The sequence below is a fragment of the Hoplias malabaricus genome, chromosome 2 (genome assembly GCF_029633855.1).
Source record: "Hoplias malabaricus isolate fHopMal1 chromosome 2, fHopMal1.hap1, whole genome shotgun sequence".
Taxonomy (NCBI): domain Eukaryota; kingdom Metazoa; phylum Chordata; class Actinopteri; order Characiformes; family Erythrinidae; genus Hoplias; species Hoplias malabaricus.
Genome location: NC_089801.1, coordinates 22032344 through 22056990, shown reverse-complemented (window position 1 = coordinate 22056990; position 24647 = coordinate 22032344). Strand labels below are relative to the sequence as shown.

At 39.6% G+C, this 24647-nt stretch overlaps 1 protein-coding gene and 2 pseudogenes across 2 annotated transcripts; all 3 read right to left on the bottom strand.

Moving 5' to 3' along the window:
* Nucleotides 1–1244: 1244 nt before the first annotated feature.
* On the bottom strand, nucleotides 1245–8262 carry LOC136675498 (UDP-glucuronosyltransferase 2A1-like). 2 transcript variants are annotated; one of them, XM_066652057.1, is made up of 7 exons: nucleotides 7856–8262; nucleotides 6483–6837; nucleotides 5366–5514; nucleotides 4930–5061; nucleotides 4745–4832; nucleotides 3673–3892; nucleotides 1245–1776 (listed from the first exon to the last, which is right to left on the bottom strand). In XM_066652057.1, the coding sequence occupies exons 1-7, from the start codon at nucleotides 8219–8221 to the stop codon at nucleotides 1488–1490; spliced, it is 1599 nt and encodes a 532-aa protein (XP_066508154.1). In that variant the 5' UTR covers nucleotides 8222–8262; the 3' UTR covers nucleotides 1245–1487. The 2 variants fall into 2 exon arrangements, with proteins under 2 accessions (XP_066508154.1, XP_066508146.1); XM_066652049.1 differs by lacking the exon at nucleotides 7856–8262 and having other exon boundaries at nucleotides 6483–7250.
* Nucleotides 8263–12714: 4452 nt separating this feature from the next.
* The window catches only part of LOC136675276 (UDP-glucuronosyltransferase 2A2-like), a 42431-nt pseudogene continuing 30498 nt past the window's right edge, over nucleotides 12715–24647 (bottom strand).
* On the bottom strand, nucleotides 20439–21160 carry LOC136687592 (UDP-glucuronosyltransferase 2B17-like; annotated as a pseudogene).

Below are 24647 nucleotides of genomic sequence, written 5' to 3'. Positions count from 1 at the left end.
AGATATCAACTTTTCACAGTGTCACAAGAAGCAGAGTAAATGTGATTTTGCACCAGCTTCCGGTATAATTTACTTATCAGGTTTATTAAAAACTCTAGAGCAGGGGTGCCCAACTCCAGTCCTGGATGGCCGGTATCCAGCAAGTTATACCTCTGCTCAAACACACCTGAGTCAACTCATCTGTTAATTGCCAGGTTTAAGGGGTGTGTTTTAGCAGAGCAATCACCAAACTTTGCTGGACACCGGCCCTCCAGGACTGGAGTTGGGCACGCCTTCTCTAGAGTTTGCCCTGATTTTTGAGTACACTAGGAAAATACTATCCAGTAAACATTTAGCCGTTGATTCAACGTTGAAATAACGTAATGACTGCCGTCTAATCAACGTTCTCTTAAGGTTGAAAATGAAAGTTGAAAAGACGTCCAGACACAGACATTGAAAAGACGACTATTAGACGTATTTTGGACGTCCATTGACGTTATTAATTGGTCCCGAAATAAATTATTTGTATAAAACACATTTTGGACGTCCACTGACTTTATCGATTGGTCGCCACTTAACTAAATTATTAAGATGGATTTTGGACGTCCATTGACGTTTAAAATATGTCCTTGACGGACAGACTACCTTTAGACCTATTCTAAACGTCCAGGGACGTTCCTTGTTTACTGGGTAAGCAGTGAACTATGGGAAATGATTCAGCTCTAAGGATAGGAGAATAAACAATAAACCAACAGGTGTATTCTTACCTGCATTTTGGTGAGATATGTATAAAACGCGAGAATTTGCTGCACTCTTAATAAGGTAGTTTGAGCAACCTATAACAGTAAATTCTCTAACTGCTCTAAGAAGTTTATGTGATCCATTAGATGATCTTTAACTGCAACAGTTTTTAGACTGGTGTATCATGATTTAATATGGGTGAAAGTAACATTTTAACAGATTAAGAACAAGTAAGACTTATTTATTTTTAATAATATAACAGTAACTTTAAGAGCCCTTCATAATAATCTAGAATTTAAGAGTGATAGATGATACAGATTACATTTAATGACATGAAATGTGCTGATAATTCTGGAGCTATATGCACAATTTGTTTTTATTTTCTGTATTATTAGTTTTAAATATTTTTAACCAAAAATGCAGATTCACTGGATTATTATTTACATACCTGTGGAACGTTTCAAATAAATTCAAAAAGAATAAGCGTAACAATTAAACAATCAAAATTTTATTTAATTCAAAACAAAAGACAGTACAAGATTTGCATAAAAATCCCTGAACTTTAAATGCAGTCAAGAACGTTGAAAACAATTCATTAAACACACGTTTGATTTATCTGAGGTTTGAAGTTGACTGGCTCATGCACTCACAAAGGCAGAATATTGCAGTGTACAATGTAATGTGACAGTACTGTGCTGTATTCTGGTTTTTAAAGTCCTGTAGAAACATCACAGTAATCATTAATACAACAATCTGCACTATATGATCTACTCGTTTTTGCTCTTTTTTCCTTTTGATGTCCTTCTACAGCATTTACGGAAGAGCCAAGCACAGGTCTTCACAAAGACGAACGTGACCAGAGCGACTACGGAGAGCAGAAAGGCAGCGACGTCCAGGCAGTGGTACTGGTACCATGTGAGGTTATGGGCTTCCACCCTCAGGTGCTTGGCTCCTTTGTTGCGCATCACAAACTCAATCCAGTAGACGGCTTGATCCAGAGGCTTCATGGGCTGGTCGTGGTGAATTTGGGAAAGCCTCATGATGCTCTCTTTATACCTAGGAGAAGAAATTAAATATATTGAAATATAAATGAAAAAATATCTAGGTCAGATCAGGGGAGATGCCCTCATGTCCTAAGTTCTTGCACCAGGTTAAGGTGCAATTTGGGTGCATTTTGCCTCAGTAGTAGTGACATGTTTTATGCAGTTTTATGAGGGATTCTTATTTCATCTCATCAAATATTTTTAATACATTATCAAGAACTGTATTAGTTTTCAACAACATTCCAGTCAGAAAATAACCAAGAGAAGCTGCAAGATTGCAATAGAAAGTGTAATGAACATATTTATAACATTTATATTTTGTCACCAGTTGTCACCACAAACAACTGCTAACCAGCCTTTTTCCATAAAATAAGGAATAAGTCTTTTGTATTTTTTATCTACATTTTTTAGGGTTTTTAAAAGCACAGAGCCAATGTTTTCTCTATTAAATGTAACCAATTAATAAACTAAGATAAGATAATCCTTTATTAGTTGCACAGGGGGTAAATTCACAGTGTTACAGCAGCAAAGGGGCAGTAAAGTACTCAGTAATAAAAAGAAAACAGAAACTTAGTAATTAATATAAACATAAATAATGGATTATAAATTATAATTAAAAAATAGAAATATCACAAGTTCTGAAGAATATTTACAATGAATGAACATGACTATTGTACATGGAAATAATGCACATTGGTAGATAGATTGAAAAACTGCACGTTATATTGTAGAATATCACAGTATTGTATTAGTCCTAAATATTGCACAATGTATGCATCATTGAAATAAACGTACGTTGTTTATTCTTAGTGTAAGTAAAGTGTCAGTGTAGATAGATGTGAGTGGTTCTTTCACACTCTTGGGGTGAAGCAGTCAGACACTGAAGGAACTGCCCAGTGCTGTCAGAGTCTCATGCAGGGGGTGAGAGTCATTCTCCAGCACGGATGTTAACTTGGTTAGCATTCTCCTTTCTCCCACCACTTGCACTGGGTCTAGGGGCTTCCCAGGAGAGAGTGGGACCTCTGAATGAGTTTGTCCAGTCTCCTCCTGTCTGTGGCAGAGATATTGCTGCCCCAGCAGACCACTCCATAGAAGATGGCTGATGAAACTACTGCATCAAAAAAGGTCACTACTAATATACTACTAATCAAAGTTCTGAATTGTTCTCTAATATTTTTGTTTCTCCAGATATTTTGCAAACATTATTTACCATAACACCTGGCTCATTTGCTTTTAACATAAAGAACATACAGTTGTTAAGTTAAAGATGGCAAATTCTCCACGGTCCACGCTGAGAGAAACTGTCTTTCATCATACCCCTCCCCCTCACACCTCTTGTTCTAGCTTAGCTCCTTCTTTCCTTGACCATCACCCTTATCACACCTACCCCTCCTCTCACCCCTATTCTTCCTCCTATCCCTCCCCTGATTTCCATTTTCTCTCACCTTTCCCCCCCTTCCTGTCTCACACCTCCTTTTCATTCTTACCTCAAACTCCTCTTCTTCCCTTCCCCCATTTCTCCAATGTATATAAGGCCCTTCTAAAATATTTGGTGTTGGACTGGATCGGGAACAGACTGGAATGGCAACAGTCACAGACTGGACTGAGAACAGACTGAACTGGGTACAGAATTAACTGGCTATAGACTGAACTGGTGACAAACTGATGACCAACCTGTGCCCGTGCTTTTCTGCATGCACGTGAGGAAACCTCCAAACCTCCAGTTTCCAAACTTCAGATCATCCTGAGATAGAATACTGTCACACAGTTGTACTCATACATGATCCTGTGTATGTGTAAATAAACTCCCATCAACGCCGAACTCCAGTCTCCTGACTCTTCAATGCCGAATTTCTAACAAGGCTTAACTTCATCTCCATGTTAAGGCATATAAAAAACATCAACTTACGACGGATTGTTAACAACTTCAGTGATAGCCTCCTTCAGGTCTTTGGTCTGTAGTTTGTTGAAGTCAAGCATAACAGCGGCTCCTTTGGTTTTCATGTGGAGGAGGTTGTCGGGCTGGTCACCAAACAGAGGGAGGCCCACCATTGGAACACCATGGTAAATAGCTTCATAGATTCCATTTGTCCCACCATGAGTGATGAAGGCCTTGGTTTTAGTGTGTCCTATCACATATGAGACATTAGTGCATATTTGAGACCATTCACTAAAACACAGGTCAACTGATGTATATCATAAAATGCCATAAAATAGTCTAATATTAAAATCCCAGTAGTTTATCTGCATTTAAATGCTTTAGAAGGTAAATCCCATATCGCAGGTACAGGGGTTAGACAATGAAACTGAAACACCTGTCATTTTAGTGTGGGAGGTTTCATGGCTAAATTGGACCAGCCTGGTGGCCAATCTTCATTAATTGCACATTGCACCAGTAAGACCATGTGCATCCAATGGTTCAAACATTGTATCCTGAAGGCGGTGCCGTGTATCAGGACGACAATGCACCAATACACACAGCAAGACTGGTGAAAGATTGGTTTGATGAACATGAAAGTGAAGCTGAACATCTCCCATGGCCTGCACAGTCACCAGATCTAAATATTATTGAGCCACTTTGGGGTGTTTTGGAGAAGCGAGTCAGGAAATGTTTTCCTCCACCAGCATCACGTAGTGACCGGGCCACTATCCTGCAAGAAGAATGGCTTAAAATCCCTCTGACCACTGTGCAGGACTTGTGTATGTCATTCCCAAGACGAACTGACACTGTATTGGCCGCAAAAAGAGGCCCTACACCATACTAAAAATTATTGTGGTCTAAAACCACTGGTTTCAGTTTCATTGTCCAACTCCTGTAGATCTCATGCTAAGGACACTCCTGACTGAGAGTTTAACATCAACAATTCATTCTATCTCTTATCCACATTTATAGGTCCTATCTGTATGGTAATGTTGTAGCTGTGTTGCTAACTTATTGGTTGGGCCTTTGTATACATTCACACATCAAAACTATCATTTACCAAGCAGGTCATTCTGGGGAATCCAGTCATAGATTTTTGTGTTAGAGGCGAGTGTATCTGGTTTCTCTCCTGCGTACCGCCACAAGACCTGTAAATAAACATGGGGATTTTGAAGATGAAATACTACAATTACTAAAGCTTTTTATATTTTAGCCTGAAACGTGATATTTTTTTCAAATTCAGACCTTTTGTGGGATCTGTGCGAGAGCTGAAGCAATGGTGTTGGCTCTTTCTTTGGTGAGGTTCTTCACCATGGAGCCCAGTGAAAACACCACAATGCCATCATCCCCTGAGCTCTGAACAAACTCCTCCATCTCCTACAAAACAAAAAAAGAAAACAAAAACACAGATATATACTAGTTATACGACGAAACACCTAGCTTGAGATGTGTATCACCATCTGTGCTGGGTTTCTGAAGGAGAAAATGTAGATGCCTAGTGTTTTGCTTGTTTGCTCGGTGTAGTAACGGTAGACCAAATTTGTACGACTGAGATCAAGATAGTAAGAACATATTAGGCCTTAAACTTTATATGTGGAGTAACTGTCCTGTTATATATCATTACAGAACTCCAGCATGCGAACATTCAAAAGAGCCCTGAATCATTGAACAATAGTCTTACTTTTGGAAGTGGCTTCGCAGGCTTGCAGTGAAGTCCCCCAACAAATTTGAAGTTCGGCAGGAATGGTCTGGGATATTCAAAGTCCCAATAAGTTCTGATTAACCAGATATCAGCTTTTCCCATAGTGTCACACAGAGTTGTGGGTTTGCCTGTTAGGTACAGGAGATTAGTCTTCAGATCAGCTTCCTGCGTAGTTTACTTGTTAGCCTCTGGCTAGTTTCAGAACGAGTCATTCTACCTTGTCAAAATGTGCTGCCATAGTGTACTTTATACGTACAGCTGCTTAAATAAAACAGCAATATACTCTGACATGGGCGGCACGGTGGCGTAGCAGGTAGTGTCGCAGTCACACAGCTCCAGGGACCTGGAGGTTGTGGGTTTGATTCCCGCTCCGGGTGATTGTGTGTGAGGAGTTAGTGTGTTCTCCCCATGTCCGCGCGGGTTTCCTCCGGGTGCTCCGGTTTCCTCCCACAAACACAAGTTAGTAGGTGGATTGGCGACTCAAAAAACGTGTCCGTAGGTGTGAGTGTGTGAGTGAATGTGTGTGTGTGTGTGTCTGTGTTGCCCTGTGAAGGACTGGCGCCCCCTCCAGGGTGTATTCCTGCCTTGTGCCCAATGATTCCAGGTAGGCTCTGGACCCACCGCGACCCTGAATTGGATAAGCGGTTACAGATAATGAATGAATGAATGAATATACTCGGACATGCTACATAGTAGTGTATCAGAAAATGCTGCCTGCAGAAGTATAAGCATGAGATGTGCACAGCCCAAATCCCCTTATTACAGAAATTATTACATAAACACCATTGAAAGAACAGTTTCAGCTTTTATATGACACCTTCACCTTACATATATCTTATAAAATATGAAAGTTATGAAGCAGAGAACGTGAAAATTACTGGAACCAAAGCCTGAAACCACCAGTAGGTCTTCAGAACCAATTAATAATAAAAGAAAAGAGGGATGAAGACATCTTGAACTATATTGTTGAGCACACTTTAAGATCAACTAATTACAAATTACTTACTAATGTACAGCTGAAATTCAACATTTTCCAGCTACATATATACAACAAAAAAACAAATATATATTAAAAAACAAATCAGTGTTTTCTTACCTGATATTTTGGTGAGAAATGTATCAAATGTGAGAAACAGATACACTTTTAATAACGCAGTGTGAGCAATGTATATCAGCATATTCTCTAACCGCTCTAAGAAGTTCATGTGATCCGTTAGATGGCCTTGAGCAGCAATAGCAGGCACATACGATGGTGGGACAGGCAACTGATCACACAGTCTTTCAGAATTGTATGCCATTGTGAACCGAAGGGACACTACATGAGGCAGACCAAGGGTCTCTGCCAAAAGATCACTGCATGGCATCACAGGATCATACACAACCACGTCAAAGTGCGATTCCCTTAGTAAGGCTATGAGCCGTTGGTTGAGGAGCATTCCTTCACATGCTGCCTTGAAAAAATGATTAGCATCCAACATTATGTTCCAAAACAAGGAAAAAGTTTGAAAACTGGTGAGGGTCTGATTTATCCAAGTGTTGATCAAGTTCTGCCACATGGCCTCTGCTTCTTGTTTTTCCATGTTGATTTTAAAAGCAATGTATGTGAAATTCTCCTTTTGTGAGAAGTTGATCGAAGGTGAAGCCGTGTGCACAAGCACCGTAACGTTGTTATTCCGAGCCATCAGTGCCTCTACAAGTACACGCATGTTGTGCCAGTGGCTGAATTCCCCAGGAATCATCAGAATGTTACCACCAAGTGCTACATGAGTCCCACTTAGCAGCAAAGTGACCAACGGGAAAAAATATCTATACCTCCCGTTCATTTTCCAAAACAAACCAAGAGCTGGTCTAACTGCTGCTTCTACTATCAACTTCACAAGCGCCTGTAAACCCAATCCCTGAACTCTGACTGAGGCTCCACTGAACTGGGACAAAGGAAACAGGGCGGGACATGTTTGTTTGCTTTATGGGTTTGAAAAAACCCTAGGGCTTACGACTACAGACTGATTGTGTGATTTCTTTTTCTTGCAAGTACTGCATTTACCTGGTAAATGAAACTTTATAAAACTGCAGATGAACATAACATCTTTAATGAATCAGTATGAGAAGAAAAGCACCCGTGCTTATAAATCAGCATGTCGTTGGAGTTCATTATCACAAGCTGTTCATAATGACCATGGGAAAGGGGCCTCAGGAGTTGGTGATGTTATCTCCTGACCTGTGGAACTCACTCTGGTCACAATCCACCAGAATGCTGTATGATTAGATGTGAACAAACTCCAACTTTGACACAGAACTGGAACAATAAAATTTAACTACCATGTGCACTGTTGTAAATATACTTAAAATCTTTGTATCTTCAGGTAGATCCCCACACGGCATCATGGGATCGTACAGAACCACGTCAAAGTGCGATTCCCTGAGGGAAGCAATAAGCTGTTTGTTCAGGAGCATTCCCTGACATACCACCTCAATTAAACGGGTAAATCCAGACATCATATTCCAAAACATTGTCCAGGCCTTAATCCCACTGGCGGTCTGAAGCATACTCGTTGTAATGAAGGTTTGCCACACGTTCAGTGCCTCTTCTTGGTCCATGTCGATATTAAAAAGAATGTATTTGAAGTTCTCCTTTTGTGAGTACTTGACTGAGGGTGAAGATGTGTGCACAAGCACCGTCACGTTGTGATTCCGAGCCACCAGCCCCTCCACGACTACACGCATGTTGTACCAGTGGCTATATTCACCAGGAAGAACAAGAATGTTGCCACCGAGAGTTATGTGAATCCCACTTAGCAGCAAAGATACAGAAAAGAGGGAGTATCTGTATTTCATTATGGGGAACGAACCTTCAGGCTCTAACACTAAATTTACAAGCTCCTGTAAATCACAGAAACAGAACTGGGCCAGAAGGAAAGAGGGTGGGTGTATGTTTGTTTACACTATGCTCTGCCTCCGCTCAGTGAAGGTGCTCAGTTCCATTTGTATAACTGGTTTAATTTGAAAAATGGGTGTTCACTTGACTCTCACTGTTCACACAGTTTTGTTTTAACCAGGAGAGCGCCAGAGTCATAAACATGGACAGAGTCAATATGAAACATTTAAAAATATTCTCCACAGTTTAAGACGTAAAAGATGCAGCGTTCTGTCCAAGTTCAAAATGCACAGTTAGAACGCTCACGTGAACCAAGTCACTGAGTCGACTCCCATTATTTCGACTCTCTGAATCATTCACAGAGTATTGAATTTTTAGGAAACTGACAATTTTCCTGTTTATTTCTTGGCAATTTTCTTTTCTGTTTTCAAATCAGAAATTGGTTCCAAGTTTCCTTTTTTACATTTAAAAAAATTAAAGTTGGTTAACTGTTTCCTGCTTTAATTTTTCTTACATTCTTTATCTAATTTCCTGCTTTCCATCAATGGCCAAAGTATGCAGACCGAATTTACACAACCCCTGCATCTTTAGACTATATTTAGTTCAGTCTCTCAACAAACCTGAAGGTTGATGTGGGTGGGATATTCAAAGTCCCAATACAGTGGAACCTCTACTAACGAACGCCTATACTAACAAACTTTCCAAGATACGAACCAGGCATTTGAATATTTTTTGCCTCCACCAATGAACCATGACTCTAGAAACAAACCCGAGTCTCTGCCGAGCCGGCGGCTGGAAATGGCCACTGACCCCAATAGGCAAGTCTCCCAGCGTGCCCAGACTTGAGTGAGCTTTTAAGATTAGCAAATTGTAGCTTTAGCAATTTGGCATTAGTGTAAATAACAGACATCGAAATTCGTGCTAAATTAAGTACTAATTCGTGCTAAGTATCTACGCTTCGTCTCCCCACATTCACCCGCCTACTCTCCATTATTCCACCCACCCCCCTGTCATACAGCCAGTGCCTGTGTTACTCCTCCAGCCAGTTGTCACGTCTTCAAGGTAGCGATATGTAACCACTTAAATCTTTTTTATTGTTCTTCTATTTTTCAGTATTCTTATTATTCCGCATTTCATTGTCCGCTTAACTCATCCTGCAGTTTTTGAGCTATCGACTCCGTTCCACCTGGAAATTGTGCGTCTTATAGCGACGATGTGGGCTTGTATACAGCTTTCCAATACCTGCACTCATTTGCCCACTACACTCGTTTTTCGCTCAGTTTTTCCCCAGTCATTTCTATGGAATAAATTTTCAAAGTGCTCTAACTCTGTCAATTTTCAAGCTACAAACCTGAGATTTCTGACGGTCAGACCTGGGAGCACCGGGACCTGTCATGTCCATTTTCGGACCTCTTGCACTCATCCTTCCCTTTCTATCCCTCCGTCAAAATCCCTCCATTCATTTGAATGGGTGACAGCTAGAGTGCGTGATGTCACCACACTCTAGCTTCTCTGCCCGAAAACTGTTTTTTCACTTTTTAGCTGAACAATTCGCCATAACTTACTTATAGTTTCACCTAGATACTTCATTTTAAATTCAGTTCAATTTTAAATTGTAGAGAAACCTGTCCTTTCTATCACCTGTAAATTTGAACATTTTTGAAAATACGTATTTTAAGTTATGAATTTTTGTTCTGCACTAGGGAGGGTTTTGGCTCCCATAGAGTTCAATGTATTTTTAGAGCGGCTCAGAGTGCGGTTTCTAAATTTTTCTCCTGTTTTTAACTCATCATAACACACTCCATTCACACTCAATCTGCAGATTTTTTTATACCAGATCGATCCCCAGACTCTCCTTGTTGCAACGGTATATACAGTTAAGTAATTTGGGAAAATCGTTCTGAGCTATAAGCATTTGTATGCTCCCATAGGAATGCATTGAAATGATATTATTTCTTTTACAATTTTCTGCCGAACATTTCGCCATAACGTCCTTATACTTTCACCTACAGACTTCATTTAAATTTTACATGGTAGAGAAATTACACATGTAAGTTTCAGATTGTTTGAGAATACTGTTTCTGAGTTATGAATTTTTGTTCCACACTTGGGAGGGTTTCACTCCCATAGAGCTCAATGTATTTTAAGAGCGGGTCAGAATGCAGAATTTCAAAATTTTGCCTGTTTTTAACTCATCATTACACCATCAATTTTCATTCAAAGTGCAAAAATTTGGAAATGTTTTCGAGCTCCGGGAGGTTTTTTGGAGGGTCCCCCGGGTTGAAATTTATTGAATCGTGAGTCTGTCAGTTGTGATCTGCAAGCGTGCATGTGAGAGAGAGAGAGGGGAGAGGGGGAGGGGGCAGAGGCAGAGACTGAGGGGGAGAGCTGTGAGGGACACAGAACTACATAGGCAGTCTCTAACCTTTAAAAGTCATTTTTAAGGTGGACGTCTTAATTATCCAGGGTTTCTTATGTTTTTTTTTTAGAATACCGCCTTCAAAATATACTGGCTGTCTTTTCTACATTTTATCCTTTCATCTACAGTGGTCATTTTTACGTGTGGACATCTCAATACACTTGTGGGTTTCATAAGGTGGAATTGTTTTATAAGGTGGAATTCTAAATGTATCGTTTTCCATTCATGGCCTACGGAGCTCCATAGAGTCCATTGTAAACTGCTGTGGGAGACTGCTCTCTTAACATCCCAGTACCAACAGCTTAGCAGTCAACTCCTTCACCATAGCATCACCTAAGGACCCACGCGTTTACCGTATAGACAGCCTCGCTTGAAGCACTTGTCCCTCACTTGGGGACAGGGGTTTCAATGGCACAACATTTCACGTTTCCTCCTGGAAATGCAGACCTCTAGTTTCATTTTTATTACTGTTACCACTGTATTTCTCTTTTCTTTTGAGTAATGATACATGCACATTTTTTTACTAATTTGAAAGTTATGTAAACATATATCAGTGCAAAAAGGTGACTTTCGGGGTGGGCTTTAAATGGGGAAAATTGACTAGAGAAACGAAGTTTTCCACTTATTAACCAGGTCACAGAACGGATCAAGTTCGTAAGTAGAGGTTCCACTGTACTTTCTGATTAAACAGATATCAACTTTTCAGAGTGTCACAAGAATAGGGTGACCAGATCTAAGATGGTGAAAAAGAGTACACGTCTCCGGTGGGGGTGGAGGGTGGATGACTACTGATGTGCAGACTGACCAATTAAATGTTTACAGAGAAGGTTATCGACTCTATAACTGTAGCTCTAGTCAGGCCATCCAATCCATAGATTTTAGGCTACTTCACCACACCCCCTTCTCACTCAAGCGAATCAAACGGAGTAGGGGAGGGTGGGACTAGTTTGTGAACGAAACGCTTCTCGAAATTCTGTGTAAGCTCTAGAAAAACAAAATCCCGGACATTTGTGAAATTCCGCTCTGACATTTTTTTAAGTCTCAAAAAGAGGACATGTCCGGGTAAAAGAGGACGTCTGGTCACCCAAGAAGCAGAGGAAATGTGATTTTTCACCAGCTTCCGGTATAATTTACTTATCAGGTTTATTAAAAACTCTACAGTTTTCCCTGCTTTTTGAGTACACTAGGAAAATACTAAGCAGTGAACTATGGGAAATGATTCAGCTCTAAGGATAGGAGAATAAACAATAAATCAACAGGTGTATTCTTACCTGCATTTTGGTGAGATATGTATAAAACGTGAGAATTTGCTGCACTCTAAATAACGTAGTGTGAGCAATCTATAACAGTATATTCTCTAACTGCTCTGAAGTTTATGTGATCCATTAGATGATCTTGAACTGCAACAGTTTTTAGACATGATGTAATCGGGGTGAAAGTACCATTTTAACAGATTAAGAACAAGTAAGAATTATTTATTTTTAATATAATGAAATACATTTAATATTACCATGGACATAGACTTAATAAAAACAAAGTGAACAATTATGTAAATAATAAAAAACCCAGTAACTTTAAGAGCCCTTCATAATAATCTGAGAATTTAAGAGTGCTAGATGATACAGATTACATTTAATGACATGAAATGTGCTGATAATTCTGGAGCTATATGCACAATTCTTTTTTTATTTACGATCCTTTTTTTTTGTGTTCGATCCTTCTGTCTGGCTTTTCGACTACTCTGCTGGTTTATCTCTGAGGTACTGTTTGTTCCTGATATTCGACCTGTGCTAGTTATTGTTAACCCCTTGTGGATTGTTGCTAATAAACTCTTTATACTGCTCGCCGCTTGTATCTGCCTTATGTCCAGTCGTGACAATTTTCTATATTATTAGTTTTAAATATTTTTAATCAAAAATGCAGATTCACTGGATTATTATTTACATACCCGTGGAACGTTTCAAATAAATTAAAAAAGAATAAGCGTAACAATTAAACAATCAAAATTTTATTTAATTCAAAACAAAAGACAGTACAAGATTTGCATAAAAATCCCTGAACTTTAAATGCAGTCAAGAACATTGAAAACAATTCATTAAACATTTGTTTGTTTTATCTGAGGTTTGAAGTTGACTGGCTCATACACTCATATAGAATATTGCAGTGTACAATGTAATGTGACAGTACAGTGCCACATTCTGGTTTTTAAAGTCCTGTAGAAACATCACAGTAATCATTAATACAACAATCTGCACTATATGATCTACTCTTTTTTGCTCTTTTTTCCTTTTGATGTCCTTCTACAGCATTTACGGAAGAGCCAAGCACAGGTCTTCACAAAGATGAACGTGACCAGAGCGACTACAGAGAGCAGAAAGGCAGCAACATCCAGGCAGTGGTACTGGTACCATGTGAGGTTATGGGCTTCCACCCTCAGGTGCTTGGCTCCTTTGTTGCGCATCACAAACTCAATCCAGTAGACGGCTTGATCCAGAGGCTTCATGGGCTGGTCGTGGTGAATTCGGGAAAGCCTCATGATGCTCTCTTTGTACCTAAGAGAAGAAATTAAAAGCATTATATTATAAATGAATATTATATAATATAATATACAGTCCCCAGTTGTCACCACTGCTAACCAGCCATTTTCCGTAAAATAAGGATAAATATACTAAATATAACCAATTATTACACTACTAATCAAAGTTATGGATTGTTCTCTAATATTTTTGTTTCTCCAGACATTTTGCACACATTTATATTATTTACCATAACACCTGGATCATTTGCTTTTAACATAAAGAACATACAGTAGTTAAGTTAAAGATGGTAAATCCTCCATGGTTCACGCTTAACTTCATCTCCATGTTAATTTCGTTTTATAAAAAACACATCAACTTACAATGGATTGTTAATAACTTCAGTGATAGCGTCCTTCAGGTCTTTGGTCTGTAGTTTGTTGAAGTCAAGCATAACAGCGGCTCCTTTGGTTTTCATGTGGAGGAGGTTGTCAGGCTGGTCAGCAAACAGAGGGACGCCCACCATTGGAACACCATGGTAAATAGCTTCATAGATTCCATTTGTCCCACCATGAGTGATGAAGGCCTTGGTTTTAGTGTGTCCTATTACATATGAGTCATTAGTGCATATTTGAGACCATTCACTAAAACACAGGTAAACTGATGTATATCATAAAAAACCATAAAATAGTCTAATATTAAAATCCCAGTAGTTTATCTGCATTTAAATGCTTTAGAAGACACATTTAGCAGGTGGATCCCATGCTAAGGACACCACTCTACTCTCAGAACTAGCATGGGAAACTCAAATAAGGTGAGGAGACACCTCTTCACAGACAGTGTCTTGAGGTAAGGATTGAACCCAAGACCCAGTGACCAAGGAGTTGCACGTCAGCCACACTACCTGTAGCAGCACTGTGCCACCCAAACAGCATTCAGAGAGAATGAAATGAAAATAAAAAAGGAAACTACAATCTAAAACTGTTCAAAGGCAAATCAGTCAGTTTTGTACTTAAAGCAACACTAGGTAGTATTTTTACCTTGCAACTACAGCTTTAATATCATTGTGATGGTATTATATATGCTGACCTGTACTAGGAAGAACTGAGCTTCTGTGATTTATAATCCAGGTTCAGCACTGCAGATGTAACATTTGGAGGCAGGTCCCAGAGAAAAAAGGCAGACAAACAGACCAACAAACCTGGCCCATATGTTTTATATCTGCAATTCTCTAATGGCCCACATTTTGCCTTGAGTGACAGCATTTACTCAGTGTGAGTCTGAATGCTCCAGCGGTCCATATCATTGGGGCCAGACATGAGGTGTGTTGTAGATTAGGTCCGGGGCAAATCAACTGCCATTTACCCATTTTGGTATTGTTTTAGGTCAGTGTGTTCTAATGTTATTTATCCACATTTATAGGTTCTATCTGTATAGCAATGTTGTAGCTGTATTGCAAACTTATTGGTTGGGCCTTTGTATACATTCACACATCAAAACTATCATTTACCGAGCAGGTCATTCTGGGGAATCCAGTCATAGATTTTTGTGTTGGAGGCGAGTGTATCTGGTTTCTCTCCTGCGTACCGCCACAAGACCTGTAAATAAACATGGGGATTTTGAAGATGAAATACTACAATTACTAAAGCTTTTTATATTTTAGCCTGAAACGTGATATTTCTTCAAAATCAGACCTTTTGTGGGATCTGTGCGAGAGCTGAAGCAATGGTGTTAGCTCTTTCTTTGGTGAGGTTCTTCACCATGGAGCCCAGTGAAAACACCACAATGCCATCATCCCCTGAGCTCTGAACAAACTCCTCCATCTCCTAAAAGACAAAAAGAAAAAAGAACACAGATATATACTAGTTATACAATGAAACACCTAGCTTGAGGTGAGTTTCACCATCTGTGCTGGGTTTCTGAAGGAGAAAATGTAGATGCCTAGTGTTTTGCTTGTTTGCTTAGTGCAGTAACGGTAGACCAAATTTGTACGACTGAGATCAAGATAGTAAGAACATATTAGGCCTTAAACTTTATATGTTGAGTAACTGTCCTGTTATAAATCATTACAGAACTCCAGCATGCAATCATTCAAAAGAGCCCTGAATCACTGAACAATTGTCTTACTTTTGGAAGTGGCTTCGCAGGCTTGCAGTGAAGTCCCCCAACAAATTTGAAGTTCGGCAGGAATGGTCTGGGATATTCAAAGTCCCAATAAGTTCTGATTAACCAGATATCAGCTTTTCCCATAGTGTCACACAGAGATGTGGGTTTGCCTGTGAGGTACAGGAACACAGGAGATTAGTCTTCAGATTAGCTTCCTGCATAGTTTACAGATTCATTCATTCATTATTTGAAAGTGTTTATCCAGTTCAGGGTTGCAGTGGGTCCAGAGCAAACCTGGGCATTGTACGGCCCCCGGGCCGCATACGGCCCTTTGATTGACTCTGACCGGCCCGTGTAACGTTAATTGGAAATTACAAAATAAACATTTTCTTATTTTACCTGATGCATGGACTGAAGCTGCATTGCTTTTATTTTGAAGTTGTTTTTTATTTACATACATGATGATGCAAAATGTATATTGAGGCATGGGCGTGATTTGATCGTTGTCACTAGCAAGTCACAAGACGACTTTAGCTCTCAGAAATGTCTGCTCATGCTAAAAAAAGAAAGGTAGATGCCGAATGCAGGGTTTTCAACAAAAATTGGACTGCTAAGTATTTATTTACTGAAGTGAGAGGTAAAGCCGTGTGTTTAGTTTGCGGGGAGCAGATCGCCGTGTTTAAGGACTACAATTTGAGTCGGCATTACGAGACGAAACACGGGGAGAAATACAAGAACGTGACTGATGCTGAAAGGGCGCGGACATCGGAAGCTTTGCTAGCTAAACTGCAAAAGCAGCAAGGCTTTTTTACCAAGCTTCTTTTTTTATTTTTATTGGCATGTTTAGCGTGTTTTTATGATGCCGTTTTAGTGATTAATTGCCTTTCCCATTGTTTTGTGAAATTCGCTTGAATAAATTACATTTTTTGGAAGGCAACCTCATGTTTTCATTGCTTAATTATAACATATACTCTTACCAGCTTGTCAAAACAATGCTATTTACTGCTTTTTACAAAGAAGTACAGTTAATATTATGCAGAATTGAGATCAGCCTTTTGGCCGGCCCTCCACAATATTTTCTGTTTCTCATGTGGCCCCATGGAAAAAATAATTGCCCACCCCTGGTCCAGAGCCTACCTGGAATCATTGGGCGCAAGGCAGGAATACACCCTGGAGGGGGCGCCAGTCCTTCACACACACATTCACTCACACCTACAGTGTCTATTGAGTCACCAATCCACCTACCAATTTGTGTTGTTAAACTGTGGGAGGAAACCAGAGCACCCGGAGGAAACCCACACAGACACAGGGAGAACAAATCAAACTCTTAACAGACAGTCACCCGGAGTGGGACTCGAACCCACAACCTCTAGGTCCCTGGAGCTGTGTGACTGCAACACCTATCGGCTGCGCCACAAGTTACTTATCAATGAAAGGCAGACGTTCAAAATTTTCCAGGTATATGTATACATCAATAAACAAATCAGTGTTTTCTTACCTGATACTTTGGTGACAACCTTATCAAATGTGAGAATCTGCTGCACTTTAAATAACGCAGTGTGAGCAATGTATAACAGCATATTCTCTAACCGCTCTAAGAAGTTCATGTGATCCGTTAGATGGCCTTGAGCAGCAACAGCAGGCACATACGATGGTGGTACAGGCAACTGACCACACAGTCTTTCCACACTATACGCCATTGTGAGCCGAATGGACACAACATGAGGCAGACCAAGGATCTCTGGCAACAGATCACTGCATGGCATCACAGGATCAGACACAACCACGTCAAAGTGCATATCCCTTAGTGAAGCTATGAGCTGTTGGTTGAGGAGCATTCCCTCACATGATGCCTCAAAAAAATGATTAAATTCCGACATCATGCTCCAAAACAAGGAAAAAGTCTGAAAACTGGTGAGGGTCTGATTCATCCAAGTGTTGATGAAGTTCTGCCACATGGCCTCTGCTTCTTGTTTTTCCATGTTGATTTTAAAAGCAATGTATGTGAATTTCTCCTTTTGTGAGAAGTTGATCGAAGGTGAAGCCGTGGGCACAAGCACCGTCACGTTGTGATTCCGAGCCATCAGCGCCTCTACAAGTACACGCATGTTGTGCCAGTGGCTGTATTCAGCAGGAAGCACCAGAATGTTGCCACTGAGAGTTACATGAGTCCGACTTAGCAGCAAAACGACCAACGGGAGGAAATATCTGTACATCATTTTCCAAAACAAACCAAGAGCTTGTCTAACTGCTGCTTCTACTATCAACTTCACAAGCGCCTGTAAACCCAATCCCTGAACTCTGACTGAGGCTCCACTGAACTGGGACAAAGGAAACAGGGCGGGACATATTTGCTTTATGGGTTTGAAAAAACCCTAGGGCTTTCGACTACAGACTGATGGTGTGATTTCTTTTTCTTTCAAGTACTGCATTTACCTGGTAAGTGAAACTTTATAAAACTGCAGATGAACATAACATATTCAATAAATCTGAATGAGAAGAAAAGCACCCGTGCCTATAAATCAGCATGTCTTTGAAGTTCATTATCACAAGCTGTTCATGATGACCACAGGAAAGGGGCCTCAGGAGTTGGCGATGTTATCTCCTGACCTGTGGAACTCACTCTGGTCACAATCCACCAGAATGCTGTATGATTTGATGTGAACAAGCTCCAACTTTGACACAGAACAGGAACAATAAAATTTAACTACCATGTGCACTGTTGTAAATATACTTTAAATCTTATATTATATTATATTATTATTATTTTATTATATTTTCAGGTCCATTGTCCTTGATTGTTCAGACCTCTTAAATATAACAGAAATAATTCTGGTTCAGGGAACACCAGGAATCTGTAACACACTAATTAAGTGCAAAATGAAAGTCCTTCCACCAGGAGATCGAGTCAAAAACACGGACAGAGTCAGTGTGAAATGTTTTAAAATAGTTTCCACAGTTCAATACGTAAATGATGCCTCATTCTGTCCAAGTTCAATATGCACCACAGAATGCTCTCGCAAACCAAGATTGAGTTGACTCCAAATGTTTAGACTCCCTGAATCATTCACAAAGTATCAAGTCTTTAGGAGTCGACTCCTCTAAACTGATTTGATTCTGCGCTCTCTCACAGTTCACAGAGACGCTGCTCAGCAAAATGGCACTGCAATAATCCTCTGAAAAAAGTCGAATCAAGCAATTTTAGACAGATTCTCCTCATGTTCTTAAAGAAAATAATAGGCAATTTCTTCCCCAACATTATGCCACATTGTGGCTGGTATTGATGTGAAATACAATCTACTTTTTGCCATGTCTAAAATTATTTCAAAATATGTGTCCACACCCCTCCTGCTGAGCGTGTTAACAATCTTTCGAAATGAATGACCCTGACCACAACACTAGGGAAAACAAAAGATGGAGGCTTTTCTTGTTTATTTCTTGGCAATTTTCTTTTCTGTTTTCAAATCAGAAATTGGATACAAGTTTCATTTTTTACATTTTAAATATTAAAATTGGGTAACTGTTTCTTGCTTTCATTTTTCTTACATTCATTATCTCATGTCCTGCTTTCCATCTCCCCATGTTTTAGCAAGAATTAAACGGCCAAAATATACAGACCAAATTAGCACAATCCCTAAGTCTTTAGACAATATTTAGTGCTTCACAGGCTTACCATTCAGTCCCTCTACAAATTTTTAATTTGGAACAGGTAGGATGTTATGATGATAAAATCCCACACAAAGTGTAAAATGTGAGACTCTGCTGGACTGTGTGAGCAATGTATAACAGCATATTCTCTAACCGCTCTAAGAAGTTTATGTGATACGTTATATGATCTTGAACTGCAACAGTGGGATCATATGATGGTGGTGCTGAAATCTGACCACACAGTCCCTCCACACTTTATTCCATTGTGTGTCAATTAGACACTATATGAAGCAGGCCGAGGGTCTCTGCCAGCAGATAACTGCATGGCATCACAGGGTCATCCACCACCTCGAAGTGCGATTCCCTTAGTGAAGCTATGAGCTGTTTGTTGAGGAGCATTCCGTGAGAAACTACCTGAAAATAACTGTTAAATCCATGCATCATGTTCCAAAACAATGACAAAGACTGAATCTGACTGTCAGTCTGATTCATCCAAACATTGATGAAGTTTTGCCAGACGTTCAGTGCATCTTCTTGTTCCACGTTGAATTTAGCTACCAACGGGAGTAAATATCTGTATATCATTGTATAGAAATAACAGGCTGTAAGGGCATGGGTTGTGGTTCTGAAAATCTCGTCCCTGAACTCTGACTTAAAATGAACTGGGATAAAGGAGATAGGGGCAGGTGCACGTTCACTTGTGCTTGCTCTACTCAATCATTGCTGTAATCAGACAGTGAACTTGTTCAACCCATGGGGTTTATGACCAGAGGGTGATAGTATGATTATGCATCTTGAATTTGAGGCTGGTTTAAGGCACAAGAGATTATGAGATTTAAAACAGCTATTGACCTGAGCAGTAAGTGTTTATTTGCTAAAAAGCAAACAAACAAACAACAAACAACGCCCAACATTAGAATAAAACCAAATAACATTATTCCAGTGTGATATTCTGTGTGTGAATTTGTTGGTTTAACTTGTTCCTAATCTCTCCCCATTGAGTCTGTATAATTTGAGGTTATCATCCAATGCCTAGTTTTAGTGGTTAATAAATCATTTCTTTCAACAGATTTGTTAATCTGTTGATTTAACAAATTCATGCAAATCAAGGACAATCTGAACAAAATATTGTTCAACTCACAACTACTACTTTATAGAAAAATATATTGTATATTTTATATATATATATATATATATATATATATATATATATATATATATATATATATATATATATATATATATTTGTATTTACTGTGATTTTATATAACTTTATACAAGCCCCACGCTAACTGAGAAGGCATTAGTTTAAATATATATCATTATGTTAGGTGCCTAAAACTTGCACAGTACTGTACATCCAGGCATATCTGCCTAAAATTTCTATTGTCAGATACAGGGTTATTATTCTCAAACCTGTACATTCAGAGCAAAGTCATACATGCACAAAAGACATGAAGATATGAAGAGATTAAGAGGAGTAAAAGATCATTTACCCATGATTTCAGTAAACATGTAATCCCATTTTACTTTGGCCACAATATGGAAGATTGTAACTTGAGAAAGAGCAAACAAGAAATTCTTCACTCTCTGAGGGAAACTCATATGATCGGTGTAACCAAGGGTAACCCCTGGCACATAGGAGGGTGGTGTTGGAAGTTGACCACAGAGTCTTTCTATGGCACTGCCGAAGGAGAACCTTAGACTGATGATAAATGGCAGATTTAGCTTCTTGGCCAAAAGTTCCCCACAGAAATTCATGGGGTCTGTCAGAAGGACATCAAATTGTTCATTTTTCCACTTCTCAAAGAGGTCTTTACGGGCAAAAAGATTCCATTCTGCTCTGCGATAAGGTCTATAAGTTCCTTGATCTTTAGAGAAGCCTGGATTAAGTTGTCATTGGGCAGTTCATATGTCCAATACCTTACATATTCTTCCATATTGTCTATGATCTTCTGCTTGGTGTGGGGCACCTGGATGATGTCCACATTGTAGCCTGGAGACTCAGTTGTCTTCACAGATGGCGTAGCACTGTGTGTAATGATGGTCAAGTTGTGTCCTCTTGTGATTAGCTCCTTTATGATGACTTTGATGTTGAGCCAGTGACTGAACTCTCCTGGCCAGATTAGTATCTTTCCTGGAGTTACGCAGCATGGAGCCACCATAAGAAGAAGAAGGAAGCAGAAAGCAGGTCTCTCACAGGCAGTCATAGTTTCTTGTATAGTAAAGCACTACCGTGACTGGGTTTCAGCAGCAGGTAATGATCTACAGATTCAGTGTGAGGTCAAACATTTCAACTTGCACAATCCAGCACGTGGAAGACCCTGACCTTTAAACCAAGATACCTGCTGGGTATTGATGTGTACTATATCTCTCATATTCTCTCATGTTCCTCATGTTTATATATCGTCATTGTATAAGGTTCCGAAGGGGTTTATACTCTGGGTCTTCCCAGATTTCATTAAAACATTTATTTCAGGATTGTAATTTATAACTATGACATTTATGACAAAAAAGGTGTTTCAAATAAATACTACAGATAGAGGTGGGCAATACTGGGAATTTTGATATAGATCCGATACCAAGAAAATGCAAGGCCAATATCAGCCATATCGATACCGTTACTGATACTTTTTAATATTTAAGCTTCAAAGATCCAAAGGACCCAAAAGACCTAGGATAGAATTTCGCCAAACACTGTACATGACAACAAAATACTTTATCATCACAATCAATATTTTTGTTTAGAAACAATGGAACAGTAAAAAAACAAAGTTGCCTTAACATTAAGAAAATAATTTTTTTGAGGAAGAAAAGGAGAAACCACAATACAAAAATAAACTAAAAATTCTCCTCTCATTAGACATCTTTTCTAGTTCTTTCTTTCTTTGTTTCTTTAAACGAAAACAGCGCCAGCGAGAGCGGAAAAACAAGCACTGTGCCTGCTTCCTGTAGCTCTGCGCTCGTTTCACTGTTTTCAGTGCACATTCCAGTTTTTTCCTCGCCTCAGAAATTTGAGCTCGCTTCTCAAAAGTCTGCTCGCTTCTCAGTTTTAACAGGAAATACGTCACAGATTCAAGACCTGGTTACCGATTCCTAGTGATGGCACCCGTGAATCTGAAGCTTGAAGGCATGCACACAAAATTTTCTCATGTTAAATACTTCATAAAGCAAACCCACATGAGCCTTGCCTATGGAAAAAAACAGGCAATGGATTAGCGCTGTGATACAGCGTAGCACTACTCTTAAAGACAGAGAGTAAACTTTGATGAATCCGAGTGTGCAGCAGTCAGTGCATGTAGGAGAGAAAAATACTTGGGTATTGATATTTTTACACGAGTATTGTTCAATATCAACACCAGCGTTGGTGTTATAATATAATATCCATATTATCGATATGTGGATTGATCCGTCCACTTCTAACTACTGAGCAAATTTAGAGGAAGTTAGTAGGCTTGAAGTTCTGTATGAATGTACTGCCAGAATACCTCCGCACATTAAACAAAATCAGCTCATTTATGAGTGTCTATTGCGTTAATTAAACAACAACAACAAAAAAAATCTAGGCTGATTTTAGGCAGCTCCATTGTTTCTGACAGTGTAGGCATCTATAATAAAAAACAATTACATGCAAAAATGAAAGAATTTATTGCCATCTTACCTGATATGTTGGTGTAATGCTTATCAAACATTAACATCGCTTGCAATTTAAAAGCTGCTGTGTAACCAATGTATAGCAGGACATTCTCTAGCCGCGCCAAAAAGTTCATGTGGTCCGTGAGGTGGCCGTGTGTGGACACTGCAGGTACATACGATACTGGTGTTGGCAACTGGCCCCAGAGTCTCTCCATACTGTATGCAAAACTGAATCGTATGTACAGCACCTGGGGTAGACCGAGGGTCTCTGCCAGTAGATCACCACACAGCCTCATGGGATCATTCAGAACCACATCAAATTGTGAGTCCCCGAGGGAAGCAATGAGCTCTTTGTTGAGAAGCATTCCCTCACAAACTGCCCCAGCATAATGGTTTAATCTAGACATCATGCTCCAAAACAAGGACAAAGACTTATTTACACCGAAGTTCTGATTCATCCCAGCACCGATGACGCTTTGCAGAATATTCAGGACATCTTCTTGTTCCAAGCTGATCTTATAAACAACATATTTGAAGTTCTCCTTTTGCCAGTACTTTATGGAAGGTGAAGCTGTGTGCACAAGCACCGTCACATTGTGATTCTGAGCGACCAACTCATCCACAAGTACACGCATGTTGTACCAGTGGCTGAATTCACTAGGAATCACCAGAATGTTGCCACTGAGAGTTAATTCAGATCCACATAGCAGCAAAGCGGCCAACGGGAGGAAATATCTGTACATCATTTTCTGAAATGAACAAAAATGGTCTAACTGCTGCCTCTACTACCACATTAAGAAGCACCTGTAAACCTAATCACTGAACTCTGACTGAGGGTCCACTGAAAAAGAACAAAGGAAACAGGGTGGGTGCTTGTTTGCTTGCTTTATGCACCACTTCCAATCAGTCAATGGAGTTGGACAAACCCTAGAACCTATGACTACAGACTGATGGTATGATTTTTTTTTCAGGTACTGAATTTACCTGGTAAATGAGGCTTCATATAAACTTTTCAAAGTGGAGATGCACATAACAGATTCAATAAATCTGAATAAGAAGAAAAAGCACACGTGCCTATAAACCAACATGTCTTTGGAGTTCATTATCACAAGCTGTTCATGATGACCACAGGAAAGGTGCCTCCTTCCTGACCTGTGGAACTCACTCTGGTCACAATCCACCAGAATGTTGTATGTTTAAATGTGAACAAGCTTCAAATACGACACAGAAATTGAAAAATACAATTTAACTACCATGTGCACTGTTGTAAATATACTTTAAATCTTTGTATTTTCAGGTCCATTGTGCTTGATTGTTCAGACCTCTTAAATAAAACAGAAATAATTCTGGTTCCAGGAACACCAGAAATCTGTAACACACTAATTAGGGGCAAAATGAAAATCATTCCACCAGGAGATAGAGTCAAAAACACAGAAAGAGTCAATGTGAAACATTTAAAACTACAGGGGTTAGACAATGAAACTGAAACACCTGTCATTTTAGTGTGGGAGGTTTCATGGCTTAATTGGAACAGCCTGGTGGCCAATCTTCATTAATTGCACATTGTACCAGTATGACCATGTGCAGCCAATGGTTCAAACATTGTATCCTGAAGGCGGTGCCGTGTATCAGGACGACAATGCACCAATACACACAGCAAGACTGGTGAAAGATTGGTTTGATGAACATGAAAGTGAAGTTGAACATCTCCCATGGCCTGCACAGTCACCAGATCTAAATATTATTGAGCCACTTTGGGGTGTTTTGGAGGAGAGAGTCAGGAAACGTTTTCCTCCACCAGCATCATGTAGTGACCTGGCCACTATCCTGCAAGAAGAATGGCTTAAAATCCCTCTGACCACTGTGCAGGACTTGTGTATGTCATTCCCAAGACGAATTGATGCTGTATTGGCCACAAAAGGAGGCCCTACACCATACTAATAAATGATTGTGGTCTAAAACCAGGTGTTTCAGTTTCATTGTCCAACCCTTGTAGTTTCCACAGTTCAATATGTAAATGATGCCTCATTCTGTCCAAGTTCAATATGCACCACAGAATGC

Excerpts from the sequence above, each read along its gene's own strand:
- LOC136675498 (XM_066652049.1), bottom strand. The coding sequence starts at position 7,209 with ATGAACGGGAGGTATAGATATTTTTTCCCGTTGGTCACTTTGCTGCTA. Across the intron at positions 5,062-5,365 it reads CTGCGAAGCCACTTCCAAAA|GAGATGGAGGAGTTTGTTCA; the intron begins GTAAGACTATTG and ends TTTGTTTTGTAG. Across the intron at positions 1,777-3,672 it reads GAAGTTGTTAACAATCCGTC|GTATAAAGAGAGCATCATGA; the intron begins GTAAGTTGATGT and ends TTCTTCTCCTAG.